The 16,587-nt window shown below is 42.1% G+C and overlaps 1 protein-coding gene across 2 annotated transcripts in view; it reads left to right on the forward strand.

Annotated features, from left to right (window-relative positions):
• LOC140488862 (coronin-2B-like) overlaps positions 1-15,979 on the forward strand; it is a 151,703-nt gene extending 135,724 nt beyond the window's left edge. For both annotated transcript variants that reach the window (XM_072588148.1, XM_072588149.1), the window contains 2 exons: positions 8,428-8,663; positions 11,471-15,979. In XM_072588148.1, coding sequence (XP_072444249.1) covers positions 8,428-8,663; positions 11,471-11,602 — 368 coding nt within the window. In that variant the 3' untranslated portion in view covers positions 11,603-15,979. The remainder of the gene's footprint in view (positions 1-8,427; positions 8,664-11,470) is intronic.
• The last annotated feature ends 608 nt before the right edge of the window (positions 15,980-16,587 follow it).

Genomic DNA, 16,587 nt, shown 5'->3' on the forward strand with positions numbered 1-16,587 from the left:
CACTGCTGTTTGTAATTTTTATAAATGACATAGACGCAGTCATAGGTAGGTGGATTAGTAAATTTGCAGATGGCACTAAAGTCGGTGGAGTAGTGGACAGTGTGGAAGAATGTTACAGGTTGCAGGGGGACTCAGATAAACTGCAGAAATGGGCTGAGAGGTGGCAAATGGAGTTCAATGCAGCTAAATGTGAGGTGATGCACTTTGGGAAGAATAACAGGAAGGCAGAGTACTGGGTCGATAGAAAGATTCTTGGTCATGTGGATGTGCAGAGGGATCTTTGAGTCCATGTACATAGATCCCTGCAAGTTGCCACCCAAGTGGATAGTGCTGTTAAGAAGGCCTACGATGTGTTAGGTTTCATTCGTAGAGGGATGGAGTTCCAGAGCTGCAATATCATGCTGCAACTATACAAACTCTGGTGCAGCCACACTTGGAATATTGTGTACAGTTCTGGTCCCCATATTTCGGGAAAGACGTGGAAGCATTAGAAAAGGTGCAGAGGAGATTTACCAGGACGTTGCCTGGTCTGGAGGGAAGGTCTTTTGAGGAAAGGCTGAGAGACTTGAACCTGTTCTCAATAGCAAGAAGATGGCTAAAAGGGGATTTGATAGAGACGTACAAGATGATCAGAGGATTAGAGAGCGTAGACAGTGAAAGTCTTTTCTCTAGGATGATGACGTCAGCGTGTTCGAGGGGGACATAACTACAAATTGAGGGGTGATAGATTTAAGACAGATGTCAGAGGCAGGTTCTTTACACAGACAGTGGTAAGGACATGAATGCCCTACCTGCTAATGTAGTCAACTCAGCCACATTAGGGAGATTTAAACAGTCCTTAGATAAGCATATGGATGATTTTGGGATAGTGTAGGGGGACGAGATGAGAAAAGTTCACAGGTAAGCGCAACATCGAGGGCCGAAGGGCCTGTTCTGCGCTGTATAGTTCTATGCCCTATGTTCTATGATAAACTGGGAATGAGTTGCAATTCTTAATTTCTCTTCAGGAAGAGATAAACTTGATTCCTGTAATATCTTTCTTAAAATTACTAATCCTGGTTTAATCGCATCACCAAATTAGTACTCGACTCATTAACAGTAGATGGGTTAGTGTTCATGAGGTTGGATGACACGTTGGTAGACTGCTGGGAATCTCAATGAGCAGATTGCCGCATTTTGTTGCCGTAATGATTGACGTTCAGCAGACTTATATTCTCCCTGGGGCCTTGCTGAATTGTCTTACTGTTTAAAAGACTCAGTTCAGGCGTCAGGGCCTCCATTTGCCAAGAGGTGTGAGGGAGGAGCGAAGGACATTTGGGAAGGTTTTTAAGTCGGCGAGCTTTCTTTGTTTTTCCTTCTCTTCTTTTGTTTAGTTCTGTGCGGGCTTTCAGAGTAACGGGTTATGGACATTAGGGCAGTTCCTCCTGCAGAATGTGGCAGGTGAGAGACACTTCACATGTCTCTGCCGACTACATCTGCGGGAAGTGCACCCAACTCCAGCTCCTCGAAACCGGAGTTAGGGAATTGGAGCTGGAGCTGGATGAACTATGGGTCATCTGGGAGGCTGAGGGGGAAATTGAGAGGATGTACAGAGAGATGGTCACTCTCCAGACACAGGATAAGGACAGCTGGGTTACTGTCAGGGGGAGGAAAGGGAACCGACAGTCGGAGCAGGGATCCCCTGTGGCTGTTCCCCTCAGCAATAAGTATACCATTTTGGATACTGCTGGTGGGGACAGCCTACCAGGGGAAGCCATAGTTGTCAGATCTCTGGCACTGAGCCTTGCACTGTGGCTCAGAAGGGAAGGTGGGAAATAGAAAAGCGCTAGTGGTAGGGGACTCAATAGTTAGACGGATTGACAGGAGATTTTGTGGTCAGGAACAGGACTCCTGGGAGGTATGTTGCCTCCCTGGTGCCAGGGTCCAGGATGTTGCCGATCAGGTTTTGCAAGATTTTGAAGGAGGAGGGTCAGCAGCCAGAAAACCTGGTACATATAGGCACCAATGATATAGCCAGGAAAGGGACTGAGGATCTGAAAAGTGACTAGACAGTTAGGTTGGAAACTGAAGAACAGGACCAATAGAGTAGTGATTTCAGGTTTGCTACCGGTGCCACGAGATAGTGAGATGAGGAACAGTCAGCGAATGCAGCTTAACACGTGGCTGTGAGGTTGGTGCAGGAGGGAGGGCTTCAGATACCTAGACCATTGGGATACCTTCTGGGGAAGGTGGGACCTGTACATGAAGGACGGGTTGCACCTGAACTGGAGGGGCACAAAAGTCCTGGGTGAGAGATTTTCTCGTGCGATTCGGGAGGGTTTAAACTAATTTGGTAGGGGGCTGGGAATCAGAGCCACATGTCTGAGAGGGGGACAGTTGCAGACGTGTCAGTGACAGGATATATTGAATCTAAAAGGAAGGTTTCTCACCCGATGAAACAAAGGGATCGGTTAAAGTGTGTATGCTTTAATACAAGGAGTATCCGAAATAAGAGTGACAGACTTAAGAGCATGGATCAGTACTTGGGACTACGATGTTGCGGCCATAACGGAGACATGTATTTCACTGGGGCAGGAGTGGTTGCTTGATGTTCCAGGGTTTAGAATGTTTAAAAAGAACAGGGAGGGTGGAAAAAGAGGAGGTAGTGTAGCATTGCTAATCAGAGAATGCATCACAGCTACAGAAACAAAGGTTGTTGAGGAAGTTTTGTCTACTGAGTCAGTATGGGTGGAAGTTAGGAACAGCAAGGGAACAGCCACCGCATTGGGGGTTTTCTATAGACCACCTAATAGCAGTACAGAGATTGAAGATCTCCAAGACGGGCAGATTCTGGAAAAATGCAAAAGTAGCAGGGTTGTTGTTATAGGTGATTTCAACTTTCCCAATATCGACTGGAACCTCCTAAGTGTAGATGATTTGGATGGAGCCAATTTTGTCAGGTGTGTTCAGGAGGGTTTCCTTACTCAGTATGTCGACAGACTGATGAGGGGAGAGGCCATTTTGGATTTGGTGCTCGGCAATGAGCCAGGACAGGTGTCAGATCTTGCGGTGGGAGAGCACTTCGGTGACTGATCACAACTGCCTCACATTTAGCATAACATTGGAAAGTGAAAGGAGCAATTACCGAGGGAAGATATTTAACTGGGGAAAAGGAAATTATGATGCTATCAGACAGAAGTTGGGAAGTATAGACTCGGAGCAGTTGTTCCACAGGAAGGGCACAGTAGACATGTGGAGACTATTTAAGGAGCTGTTGTTGCGAGTGATGCACAAATTTGTTCCTCTGAGGCAGGCAAGAAGAGGTAAGATTAAGGAACCTTGGATGACAAGAACAGAGGAACTTCTCATCAAAAGGAAGAAGGCAGCTTACGTAAGGTGGAGGAAGCAAGGATCTAGCACAGCTTTAGAGGATTACAGGCTTACTAGAAAGGAACTCAGAAATGGACTGAGGAGAGCCAGGAGGGGGCACGAAAAGGCTTGGCAAGAAGGATTAGGGAGAACTCAAAGCCATTGTACTCTTACGTGCGGAATAAGAAAATGATCAGGGAGAAGGTAGGGCAGATCAGGGATAGTGGAGGGAACTTATGCATGGAGTCTGAGCAGATAGGGGAAGCCCTAAATGAGCTTTTTGCTTCGGTTTTCACCAAGGAAAGGGAACTTGTTATAAATGAAAACTTAGAGGAGCTGGGATACAGTCTTGACCAGATCAAGATTGATGAAGTTGATGTGCTAGAAATTTTGGAAAACATTAAGATTGATAAGTCCCCAGGGCCAGACCAGATTTATCCGAGGCTGCTCCGGGAAGCGAGAAAGGAGGTTGCTAAGCCACTGACAAGGATATTTGCCTCCTCACTCTCCATGGGAGTCGTTCCAGAGGATTGGAAAGAGGCAACTGTTGTTCCTCTTTTCAAGAAGGGTAATAGGGAAATCCCTGGCAATTACAGACCAGTCAATCTTACGTCTGTGGTCAGCAAAGTTTTGGAAAGAATTCTGAGGGATAGGATTTATGACTATTTGGCAAAGCATAGTGTGATTAAAAGCGGTCAGCATGACTTTGTGAGGGGCAGGTCATGCCTCACAAATCTTATTGAGTTCTTTGAGGAGGTGTCAAGACAGGTCGATAATGGTCGAGCAGTGGATGTGGTGTATATGGACTTCAGCAAGGCATTTGATAGATTTCCTCATGGTAGGCTCATTCATAAAGTTAGGAAGTATGGGATACAGGGAGATTTGGCTATCTGGATTCAGAATTGGCTGGCTGACAGAGAGTGGTTGTAGATGGAAAGTATTCTGCCTGGAGGACAGTGTTGAGTGGGGTCCCGCAGGGCTCTGTACTTGGGCCTCTGCTCTTTGTAGTTTTTATAAACGACTTGGATGAGGACGTTGAGGGGTGGGTTAGTAAATTTGCAGATGACACAAAGGTTGGAGGTGTCATTGATAGTATAGAGGGCTACTGCAGGCTGCAGCGCAACAAAGACAGAAGCAGAGCTGGGCTGAGAAATGGCAGATGGAGTTCAATCTGGATAAATGCAAAGTGATGCATTTTGGAAGGTGGAACTCAAATGTTGCAAATAGGATTAAAGACAGGATTCTTGGCAGTGTGGAGGAACAGAGGGATCTGGGTGTGCAAGTACATAGATCCCTCAAAGTTGCCACACAAGTGGATACGGTTGTTAAGAAAGCATATGGTGTTTTGGCTTTCATTAACAGGGGTATCGAGTTTAAGAGCCGTGAGGTTTTGCTGCAGCTCCACACTTGGAATATTGTGTCCAGTGCTGGTCGCCCTCCTATAGGAAAGATATAGCGGCTTTGGAGAGGGTGCAAAGTAGGTTTACCAGGATGCTGCCTGGACTGGAGGGCTTGCCTTCTGAAGGAAGGTTGAATAGGCTCGGACCTTTCTCTCTGGAGAGACGGAGGAAGAGGGGCGACCTGATTGAGATGTACAAAATAATGAGAGGAATAGATAGAGTCAATAGCCAGAGACTCTTTCCCAGGGCAGGATTGACTGGTATGAGAAGTCATAATTTGAAGATATTAGGAGGAAGGTATAAAGGAGATGTCAGAGGTAGGTTTTTTACATGGAGAGTTGTGAATGCATGGATACGTTGCCAGCTGTGGTGGTGGAAGCAGAGTCATTGGGGGCATTTAAGCAACTGCTGGACATGCACATGGATAGCAGTGAGTTGAGGGGTGCGTAGGTTGTTACTATATTTTACATTAGGATTAAATCTCAGTGCAACATCGTGGGCCAAAGGGCCTGTTCTGTGCTGTATTTTTCTATGTTCTAAGACAAGTTTCATGCTCTGGTTTAATAATCAACAAAACAGTGGCCAGAGTGGCTGGTAGCAAATATTCAGGCACTGAGGGAGTACTGCATCATTGGAGTGGCCACCTTCCCGATGAGTTGTTAAACCAAAACTGCATCTGCTCAGATTGATGTCCATGTGGCATCAAGAAATGGTTAGAAACATAGAATACTGCAAAGGTTATGGGCCCTGACAACATTCTGACAATAATACTGAAGACTTGTGCTCCAGAATGTGTTGCTCCCATAGCCGATGTGGAGAATTGCCGAGATATGTTATGTGTGTAAAAAGCAGTACAAATCCAACTCAACCAATTACCGGCCCTCAGCCTACTCTTGATGGAAGGTGTCATCAACAGTGCTATCAAGCAGCACCTGCTCAGCAATAACCTGTTTACTGATGTCGAGTTTGGGTTCTACCAGAGTTACTCAGCTCCTGATCTCATTAAGCCTTGGTTCAAACGTGGACAAGAGAGCGAATTCCAGAGGTGAGGTGAAAGTGATAGCCCTTGATCGAGCTGCATTTGACCATGTGTGACATCAAGAAGCGCTAGCTAAACTGAAATCAGTTGATGTCAGGGGGCAAATTCTCCACTAGTTAGAGTCATACCTGGCACATAGGAAGATGGTTGCAGTTGTTGGAGGTCAGTCATCTCAACTCCAGGACATCTCTGTAGGAGTTCCTGAGGTTAGTGTCTTAGGTCCAACCATCTTTAGCTGCTTTATCAATTACCTTTTCTTCATTATAACATCAGCAGTGGAGACATTAGCTGATTGCACAATGTTCAGCACCATTTGTGACTCCTCAGATACTGAAGCAGTCCATATTCAAATGCAACAACATCTGGATAATATTTAAGCTTGGGCTGACAAGTGACAAGTAACATTTATGCCACACAAATACCAGGCAATGACCATCTCTAAGAATAGGTAATCTAACCATCACCTCTACATTCAGTGGTGTTACCATCATTGAATTCCCCACTATCAAAATCGTGGGGGCTACCATTGACCAGAAACTCAATTGGACTTGCCACATAAACACTCTCTGGCTACAAGAGCAGGTCTGAGACTAAGAACGCTGCGTCAAGTAACTCACCACCTGACTATGCCCAAAACCTGTCTACTATCGACAACGTACAAGTCAGAAGTGTGAAGGAATACTCATCAATGCCTAAATATGTGTAGTCCCAACAACGCTCAAGAAACTTGAATCCATCTAGGACAAAGCAACCCGCTTGATTGCTCAGTAGCAGCAGTGTGTACTATATACAAGATGCATTGCAGAAATTCAAACACCACCTTCCAAACCCATGACCACTTCCATCCAGATGGGCAAGGGCAGCAGTTACATGGGAACACCATCACCTTTGAGTTCCCCACTAACCCACTCACCATCCTGATTTGAAATATATCGCTGTTCCTTCACTGTCGTTTGGTTAAAATCCTACCATTCCCTCCCTAAAGACATTGTGGGTCAATCCACAGCAGGTGGACTGCAGCGGTTCAAGAAGGAACTCACCACCACCTTCTCAAGGGCAAATAGGGATGGGCAATAAATGTTGGCCAGCTAGCGATGCCCACATCTTGCGTAAATTAATGAAAGAACAATACAGATTTCAGTGGTTTACAGCTAACAGTATTTTGTTGCCTTGTGGAATCCATGTACTATGTTTATATTGAATTTGGGTGATTTCTGGTTATTTGAAAAACCTGTTGTGATTTTGGTTGCAGTTCAGCCTTATGCTCCCTATCTTTGGGCATCTGGTGCAGTGGGCTGTGAGCAGGTCAGAGGATTTTCTCATTGGTCTGCTCCTGGGCCTGGACAAGTTGGGTCTGGATAGGCTGTGCGAAGGGTCTTAAGTCACTTATTGTCTGCCCCTCTTCCATGGCTATGTTCATGCCTGCGTGTTTTTGGAGAGGGAGCATGCAATATTCACTGATACACTCAATGACTTTTCAGAAAGGAGGGCATGCAGGGGATGGGGGTCCTTTATTCCTCCCCCCCCCCTTCCTACTGTATTTAGATTTTGCCCCCTACCTCTCCCTCATCTTTGGTGGTCTGCATTGCCCTTGCTTGGCATTGCCCATAATTTGGTTAATTGGAAAGACTTGTGACTCAGTGCTAAAGGGTGATTTAGTGATGGAACAAAACATATTCAGTTGGGTGTGAGAGCCCTTCCAGATGTGAAAAAGAAGAAAATATAAAGGGTCGCTGGGGAGGGGGGGGTTTCGTGATGGAGTGGTAGCATCCCTACATCTGAGCCAGGAGGATGGGTTTGAGTCCCACCTGATCCAGAAGTATGTAATAACACCTCTTAACAGGTGGATGTAAAAAAAGAATGGGGTGGGTGGGAGGCAGCTGAGGCACTAAAATTGTCAGGAGAGAAATGCAGAACTGACCAATCAACTTCCTCTACAAAGGAAAACTTTCCATCTCCCCATGTAGAATCATTTAACAAATTAACTTCAATTCCAAAAGAATTAGAGTTAGATTTTATTGACATGTGCACTCAAGGTACAGAAATACAGGAGTATAGTGAAAAGTGTGTAATGTCACCACACTCAGCACCATCTTCGATATAAAGTAGCTAGTTACAAATCTAAGGTAAAACAAAAATAAATACTAAAGTAAGCCACAGAAATGGAGAAATAAAGAAAACAGCTAAAAGTTCTACATTACAGTTCTTCCTAGTACAAATTAGGGAAAATAAAGAAATAAAGTTAAACGTTAAACATTGCAGTTCTTCTGTGGACTACAGTCACTCCATGCTGGAGGCTTCCCCCATGCAATCTCACTAGCCCCCTCACTGGGCCAACCCCAGCTGGGCCTGCAAACTACTGACCAGCATCTGTGACTGGCTGATCGCCCAATAACCCTCCCGAAGGTGCAGCACACCCTCAGCACTACACTGGGAAAACTGTTTGAAATTTTCGGTTCAACTCCCAGGAGTGACTCTTAAACTCATGCCCATCTGATTCAGAGGCCCAAATCTGGCATTTACCCATGCATGTGACAATTTTGCATCTCAATAGGCTTGCTCATTATTCATTGTCTTAACTCCTTTCCTTTTGGTTCATATTTTTGGTTCAGTCACATTTTTTGTCTTCTGTTGTTTCAGATCCTATATTTGTCTCCTTAAAGCCTGGTTTTAACACCCCACAGTCTTCCCCTCTGAAAATGGGAAGTGAGCAGTGGGACCCATCTAGACACACCAAAAAAGAACAAGTGACAACGAATACATTTCCGGACATTCAAGAACAAAGGAATGCAGAGAAAGTACAAGATCAGAGGAAGGGTTTCATCACAAATGGTTATGATCTGTCACAGTGTCCAGTTCCTAAAACAGAGAATGAGGTATGATGAAATAAGAATCAGAAAAAAGATATATTTCTTTTTTGTGTTTATGTTATTCCAGCTAAGAAACACTTTCTCAAAAATATATAGAATTATAAAAGCCTATATTGAGTTTTGTTTTCTCAACCTAATGCTGGACTATGCCTTCAGATATCTACAGACCGTTTCTATTCCCCGCCCTGAGTTTCTGAGAGTATCTCCTCACCATTTGCAAAAAAACCTGATTGGACCTATTCAGGAGAGCTGGCCTGTAGCACTGGAGTCTGTGCAATACATGTAAATATCTAAACACTGCTGTAATATCACGAGAGTTACCCTTCCAGGCAGTTAGTTCCATACTCCAATCACCCTCTGGGTGAAAACATTTCACTTCAGTGCATTAACCGGACTGCATGCAGTACTCCAGGTGTGGCCTAACCAGATTTTTACACAGTTTCAGCATAACCTCCCTATTCTTGTATTCTACGACTCAGCTAATAAGGGCAAGTATCCCAAATGCCTTTATCAAACAGCCCTCCTTCCTTCAGGGATCTATAGGTATGCGTGTTAAGGTCCATACTTTCCAGTACTTTCCGATTGTCAGTACTTTCCAGGGTCCTACCATTCAGCGTGTTGCCCTTGTCTTGTTAGCCCTCCCCAAATGCAGTACTTCACACTTTTCCAGGTTGAATTCCATTTGCCACTCCTCTGGCCAGCTCACCAATCCATTGATGTCCTTCACAGTTTAAGGCTGACCTTACTAATTACCAGCTGATCAATTGGGGGTTTGATCAATTGTCAAGTAACCTTCTGAAGGTTACAAACTTCTTGATTGTTTAAGTCCAAATGAATGTACATCATAAACCGGAAGAGCTCCAGCACTGAGCCCTGTGGCAGCCTATTGAATACAGCTTTCCAGACACAGAAACATTCCTCGTAATACAATCCTGTCCTTCCTACCTGTCTGCCAATTTTGGTTCCAACCTAAAGTTTTGCCCTGGATTGCATGGGCTCTTGCTTTCTTGATGAGACAGCTTATCAAAAGCTTTGAAGCGGTCCATATAAGTCATTATCAAATGCATTACCTTCATTAATGCTTCTGGTTACCTCCTCAAAAGATTCAATTAAATTCGTCAAACATGACCTTCCTTTCACAAATCAATGCCAACTATCCCTGATTAATCCATATCTCTTGGAGTACAGATATATTCTGTTCCTCTGAATTATTTCTAATTCTAATCCCCATCACTCAGATTAGATTGACTGAGCTGTAATTTTCTGGTCTATTCCTTCCTCCATTTTTTTAACAATGGGTCAACATTAGTAGTCGTCCTTTGGTACTTCGTGTGACCAGCGGGCATTTGAAAATTAGAGCCAAAGACCCCTAATATCTTGCCTCCCTCAACAGCCTCAGCTACATCGCTTATAGGCCTGTGGATTTATCCATTTTTGAAGCTGCTTAACCGGCTATCTCTTCTCTCTGTTAATTTCTTCTTATATTTCACACCCTCCATCCTGAAATCCATACCCTCACTGTCCTTTTCCGTAAAGACTGATGCAACATATTTTTTAAGGATTCTGCCCACTCCTTCTGGGTCTACAACATATTACCTTTGTGGTTCCCAATGGGATCTACTCTTTCAGATTTCGTCTACTTTGTCCCTTTTCAAGCAATCCAGGTCATCATAAATCACTTTGTAATTTACTTTCCCCTCGTGTTATATCTGCTTTTTTTGCAGTTATTTTAAATCTGTGCTTTCTAGTTACCAACTTTCTTGCCATTTGAAACAGTTTGTCCTTGTCTGTTGCATGTAAGCATATGAATTTGGAGAAGTACCATATTTGACCCCTCCTAGTTTGCTCCACAATTCAATAAGATCAGAACTTCAACTCCATATTCCCATCTAATCCCTATCATCATAGTTTGTCTACCTCTGCCTTTAAAGTGATCAATGACTCTGCCTCCTTCTCTCACTAGGGAAAAGAATTCCAAAGACTGTCAAGGACTGAGAGGAATGAAAATCCTCCTTACCTCTGTCTAGAATGGAGGACCCCTCGTTTTTAAACCATGTGCCTAATTCTAGCCTCTCCCACAAAGGAAGCATCTAACATGTCAAGTCCCTTCAGGGCCTTGTATTTGAATAAGGTTACTCTTCATTATTTCTAAAGTCCAGTAGATACAAACCCACCTGTGCTTGTATGATAACACCCCAGCCTACCCCAAGTATTGGTTGAGTGAATTGTCTCTGAACTGCTTCTAATGCATTTACATTGTTTGTGAAATAAGCAAACCAAAACTCCACACGGTACTCCTGTTGTGGCCTCATCAGCACTCGATGCAACTGTAGCAGAATGTCCTTACTTTTATATTTTCAGTCCCCTTCCAATAAACGTCAACATTCTAATTGTCTTCCTAATCACTTGCTACATCTGCATACTAATTCCCTGAAACGTACTGTCCAAAACCCCTCTGTGTTTCATTCATTTATGTATGCTCTGCTGTGAAGCAGGTCCTCAGCTCATTCACTGAATTATTGTCTTGGTGGTTTTAGTCACTGGTTGTTTACCTTTGCATTCCCATTTCCTAGGCCAACAATGCTGCATAATACCCTCTGAGGAGGAAACGACTGCCTGCCTCTCCTTTAGCTAGTCATGTATTCAGTCACCAGCTCTCCCTCAGTTTTGCTAATAAGCATTTCCTGGATCAGCCACTTCAGGTTTTTCTCACGTAACCCTTGAAAGATTTAATCAAAGCAGGCAAAGCTTTCCAATTAAAAATGATTTCTCTTGAGGGGAAAAAACATGACTTCTGGTTTACTTTTGTCCAGCTTCTGCAGATGTTTTACCGACAACAAGAAGAGATTCGAAGGCTACGTGAGCAGTTGGGGCAAAAGGAAATTCGAGTGAAACAGCTGGAGCTGGAAATTAAGAATATACGCTTCACCCCCATCAGTTACTGAAGAGGAAATGTCGAGTTGTTTTGGTCGATGGGGAGGGGAAAGGATGTGGAAGGGAAAGAACAGTGTAAATGCAGCTAGCCGATATAGCAAAGCTACCCTGAGAACTTGAAATAATTATATTTTTATTGAAAAAATTAATTTTTAAAACTGTACTTGTACAGGGTGCACATTTTTGTTTTTTATTTATCTCTTTATATGATGGTGTATATACACTAATTTTTTTTTAAAGCATACAGTGGCTTGAAATAACCTACACTTCTGAGCTTGTCAATTGTAACATGTCTCATTTACTCTAGTGGCTAGGGGTTGGTTAGCTCGGTTGGCTGGATGGCTGGTCTGCAATGCTGAGTGACGCTAGCAGTGTGGGTTCAATTCCTGCAACAGTTGAGGTTACCATGACACTCCTTCTCAACTTCTCCCCTTGCCTGAGGTGTGGTGACCCTCTTTTGAAACCACCACCAGTTGTCTCCATGTAATGAAAGAGCAACCCTGAGGTCTGGTACAACTACGGTGACTTTATCTTTTACTCCGGTGGTTACTGTAGCTTTTTTTGTGTGGACAAAAGATGCATTTCCTTTTCATGGTCACCATCCAGATACTGATTTGCACATCTGGTGGGGCTACTGTAAGGAAAGGAAATGCACCAAATAGCCAGAATGATGTAAAAGATTGTGTTGGATTAAGCAAACAGATTACTGCCATGGAAATTAGTCAGCCTTTTTATATAAATATATACATAAAAATGATTTGCTATATTGTTTTTAAAAAAAAGAATCAAGAGTTATATTAACTCGGAAGATTAGCTTGGCAGCTTTTAGGCTGAAACATTGTGCATAGCATATCTGTCCGTCCTCATATTCATTCATTCATAATTTTAACTGATTTTGCTTTTGTTTTCACTTTGTTTGTGTCACTAGCGTTTCACTATGGAGTCTGTTCTCTCGCTGTGTGTGTGGCTGCCAGAGACGTGCACAATTTTGGAAGGTGCAAGGTTTATTTAAAACAAACGTGCTGGAAATTGTGAACATACCTCAGTCCTCCTTATGTTCAAGATTGCTTCACTTCAATTAAGGAAACTATGAATAAAGCAAGCTTTTTAAGGAAAGAAAAAAGTTTCAAAATCCCTTTTCACCCACTTCAAAGGCTTTTGGGGAAGGTTGCAAGGGACTTTGTCAACCTATCTTTCCAATGAGATACAATGAAGTTTGAGCAGTGCTGATCCAGAACTGTCTTCCAACTAATATATAATACTGTTGATGCTGGAAAACTTGGCATTAAAGCAGAAAATACTGGAAAAGGCTCAGCAGGTCTGGCAGCATCTGTAAAAAGAGAAACAGAGTTAAATCTTCAGGACTCTTGTGACCTTTTCACTGTGTGCTATCAAAAAATCTCATCCAAAAATTTCAAATTATTCCATTTTGTTTCATTTTATGTTCTCTTTGCATGAGTCATTTGAAATATAATTGAAACAGAGTTTTGCTAATTATTTGCTACAAAGTTTTGTACACAATGAAATTGTTATGCATCTTTTTCAGAACCGGGTTGATCTAACTCATTCAAACAAATTGTTAAAATTGTCTTTTATTTTGATTAATTTTATCTTGCTGTAAGTTTTTTAAACTTTTCAGATTTTGATATCTGCAAAGAAGAAAATAATCAATTCATACAACCCAAAATTTTGTCCATTTTAATTTAACAAGTATATTTTAAAGATGTATACACCTCAATTGGAATCACAAATGCTCCTATCTCAGCCTCTGTAGACTTTGAATTGTGGATCAGCGTTCTATCTTTTGATATAAATAGATTAAACAACAAAGTCAAAGGCAATTGTTTCTATATTGAAACCAGTTTATTCAAAGCAATTTTGTACTTAGTGGCTTTAATGCCACCCCTTACCAAAAAGCAGGATTTGGATTCATGAAAAACCTTTTCTGCAAATGTTTTGTATTTGAAGTCAGTTCTGAGGGAATAGCAACTTGCACTTGCATAGCATCTTTAATAATGCATTAGAACATTTGAGGCACTTTGTAGGGAAAATACAAAACAAAACTGCAAATAACATGGCAATCATTAAGGAAAATTGTGAATAACTTCATCATCAAGGTCAGTTTTGAGGAGCGTTTACAAGGGAGCGAGAAGTAGAAATATTTAAGGAAGGAAAGTTTGGGGCCTAGGCAGCAGAAGGCCTATTCACCGATTAGTGCATCAATTAAAATCAAAGCTGCTCAAGAGGCCAGAATCAGATCAGCACAGATATCTGAGAGGGTTGCTGGTTGGAAGTGAATACATCGGAGGAATTTGAAAACAGGGATGACAACTTTAAAATCAAGTCATTGCTTGACCAGGAACGTAATAACTGCTACTAAAAATGGATGTTTATATTGTCAAACTGTGCCAAGCATTTCCTGATCAATAACGTATCAATTATCTCCATCCATTTTCAATAACTTATCTTCTTTGTTTTCCTGGGGGATTATCCATTTTTGAAGTAGCTGAAGGGGAAATAGCACATTCTTGAAAAAGTCATATCAATATGTTCTAGTTTCACAAACACAAGTTATATTTCTGACTCAGGCATGAGTGTTCCCATTTGGTGTAATGGAATGTTGTAGATCAGATTGAAAATCACCTCCCTTGTCCTGTGTCTTTGCTGTAAAGATGACAAGTGATACTTGCACATATTGCCTCCAAAAACTAAATGATAAAGGATTTTACATTGAATTTACACTACAGAAATAGGCCATGCAGACCAAAGTGTCTACACAAATGTTCACACATCACAGGAGCCCCCTCCCATCCTCCTTCATCTTGACTTATTAACATAGCCTTCTGGATCTACCTCCCTTGTGTGTCTTTATCTAGCTTCTTCTGACAGGCACCTATATTATTTCATGACTATTCACTTATTCTTGCAGACATCCCCTTTCACTGTCACAAGTGAACTCATCTATCTCTGCTTTGATGAGGAATCCTGTTGCCATGATAGTCATATAGATAATCACAGAGTCATACAGCATGGAAACGTACCCTTCGGGTCCAACCAGTCCATGCCAACCATAGCCCCAAACTAAACTGGTCCCATTTGCCTGCACTTAGCCCATAGCTCTCCAAATCCTTTCCTATTCGTGTACTGATCTAAATGTCTTTTCAAAATTGTAACTGTAACTGTACCTGCTTCCACCACTTCCTTTGGATGTTCATTCCGCTTCTGAACCACACTTTGTGTAAAACATTGCCCCTCGTGTCCTTTTTAAATCTTTCTCCTCTCACCTTGGAAAAAATGCCTCCTCGTCTTGAAATCCCACACCCTAGGGAAAATATACCTGTCACACACCTTATCTCTACCCCTCATAATTTTAAAAACCTCAACCTTTTGTGTTCCTGTGAGAAAAGTCCCAGCCTATCTAGTCTCTCCTTATAACTCAAACCTTCAATTCCCAGCAAATCTTTTCTGAGCCTTCTCTAGCTTGGTAATAGCCGCCTTATTACAGGGTGACCAGAAGTGGGCATAGTACTCCAGAAGAGGCCTCACCAATGTCATGTACAACCTCAACATGACTTCCTGACTCCTTTACTCAAGGGTTAGAGCAATGAAGGCAAGTGTGCTAAAAGCCTTCTTAACCACCCTGTCTACATGTGAAGCAAACTTCAAAACATTATGTACCTAAAACATAGATGTCACTGTTCAGCAACACTACCCAAGGCCATACTTTTAATTGTGCAAGTCCTACCCTTTTTTGATTTACTAAAATACAACATCTCACATTTATTTAAATTAAACTCCATCTGCCACTCCTCAGCCCATTGACCCAATTGATCAAAGTCTGGTTGTAATCTTCGATAACCTTCAGTGTTCACTATGCTACCAATATTGGTGTCATCCTCAAACTTATTAACAACACCTTGTATATTTTCATCTAAATCATTTATATAAATGACAAACAAAAGCAGACACAGCACCAATCCCTTTGGAACACTGCTGGAAATCGGCCTCCAGTCAAAAAAACAACCCTCCATGATTATGTTTGTTGGCCCAGGTTGTCAAGTAACAGTGAGTTTGATGTACATAATACCTAACTTGCATTCCTAACTTGCGGTCAGAGCAATTTGACCTCTGATAAATTGCTTCTTACCCGACAGCAACACGTGATCTACTGAAAGTTAGTCATCTAATGGAAATGGCCATTGTACAGAGAAAGGGATAGGCCTCTGGGAATCATTCATGATTCTTCTCCACACCAATCTCCCAGTTCTATATTTGAAAGAAAACTACCACTGTGTTACAGTTGGAACAAATTCTGTGATGATTTTAATCTGTTTAGAATTTAACATATGTTTGGTGTTAAAATATGCAATGCAAAAGTAAACTATTCTCCCATTTCAGATATTTCAGTAATATGTCGGTCTCTTCATTTCTGATATATGAAATGTAGCAGTATGAATTAATACAACTGACTAATCACTATCTTTTATGAAGAGGAATTGAGTTAATGGTGTTTGAAATACTATTTTCATTGTCAATCAACTAGTACTGAACTAAAGAATCAGATATTGCCATCTAAAATGTTTCTTAAGCAGAGAAAGTTAATGGGAGATTTGATAGAGCAAATATGAAGAACCTGTTTCCAGTGACAGAGAACAAAGATGTAAAATGATTGAATGAGTTGCTGATTTGGAGGCTGAATACATGTATGATGAAGTGAATAGCCCCCCTGTTGCACAGTAACAATTTTGCAACTCTCGTGACAAAACTAAGAACAATGCACAACATTCCTGGGGACAGAGTTTAAATAGTTGGCAGTAGAGAGAGGGTCAGACTCCATCTCGGGAGTACTGACTTTCAGCTCTCCTGCAAGAAAGGAATTGAGAACAGTTGGATGGCTTTGTGCTGTTAGAACAAACTTGGGAAGAAGTTCTTGGAATTGGTAAATGCCTAAGTGTTGGAGTTAAGGTTCAGAAAACATAATGGAGAGCTGAGAAAG

This window comes from Chiloscyllium punctatum, chromosome 2, assembly GCF_047496795.1.
Source record: "Chiloscyllium punctatum isolate Juve2018m chromosome 2, sChiPun1.3, whole genome shotgun sequence".
Taxonomy (NCBI): Eukaryota; Metazoa; Chordata; class Chondrichthyes; order Orectolobiformes; family Hemiscylliidae; genus Chiloscyllium; species Chiloscyllium punctatum.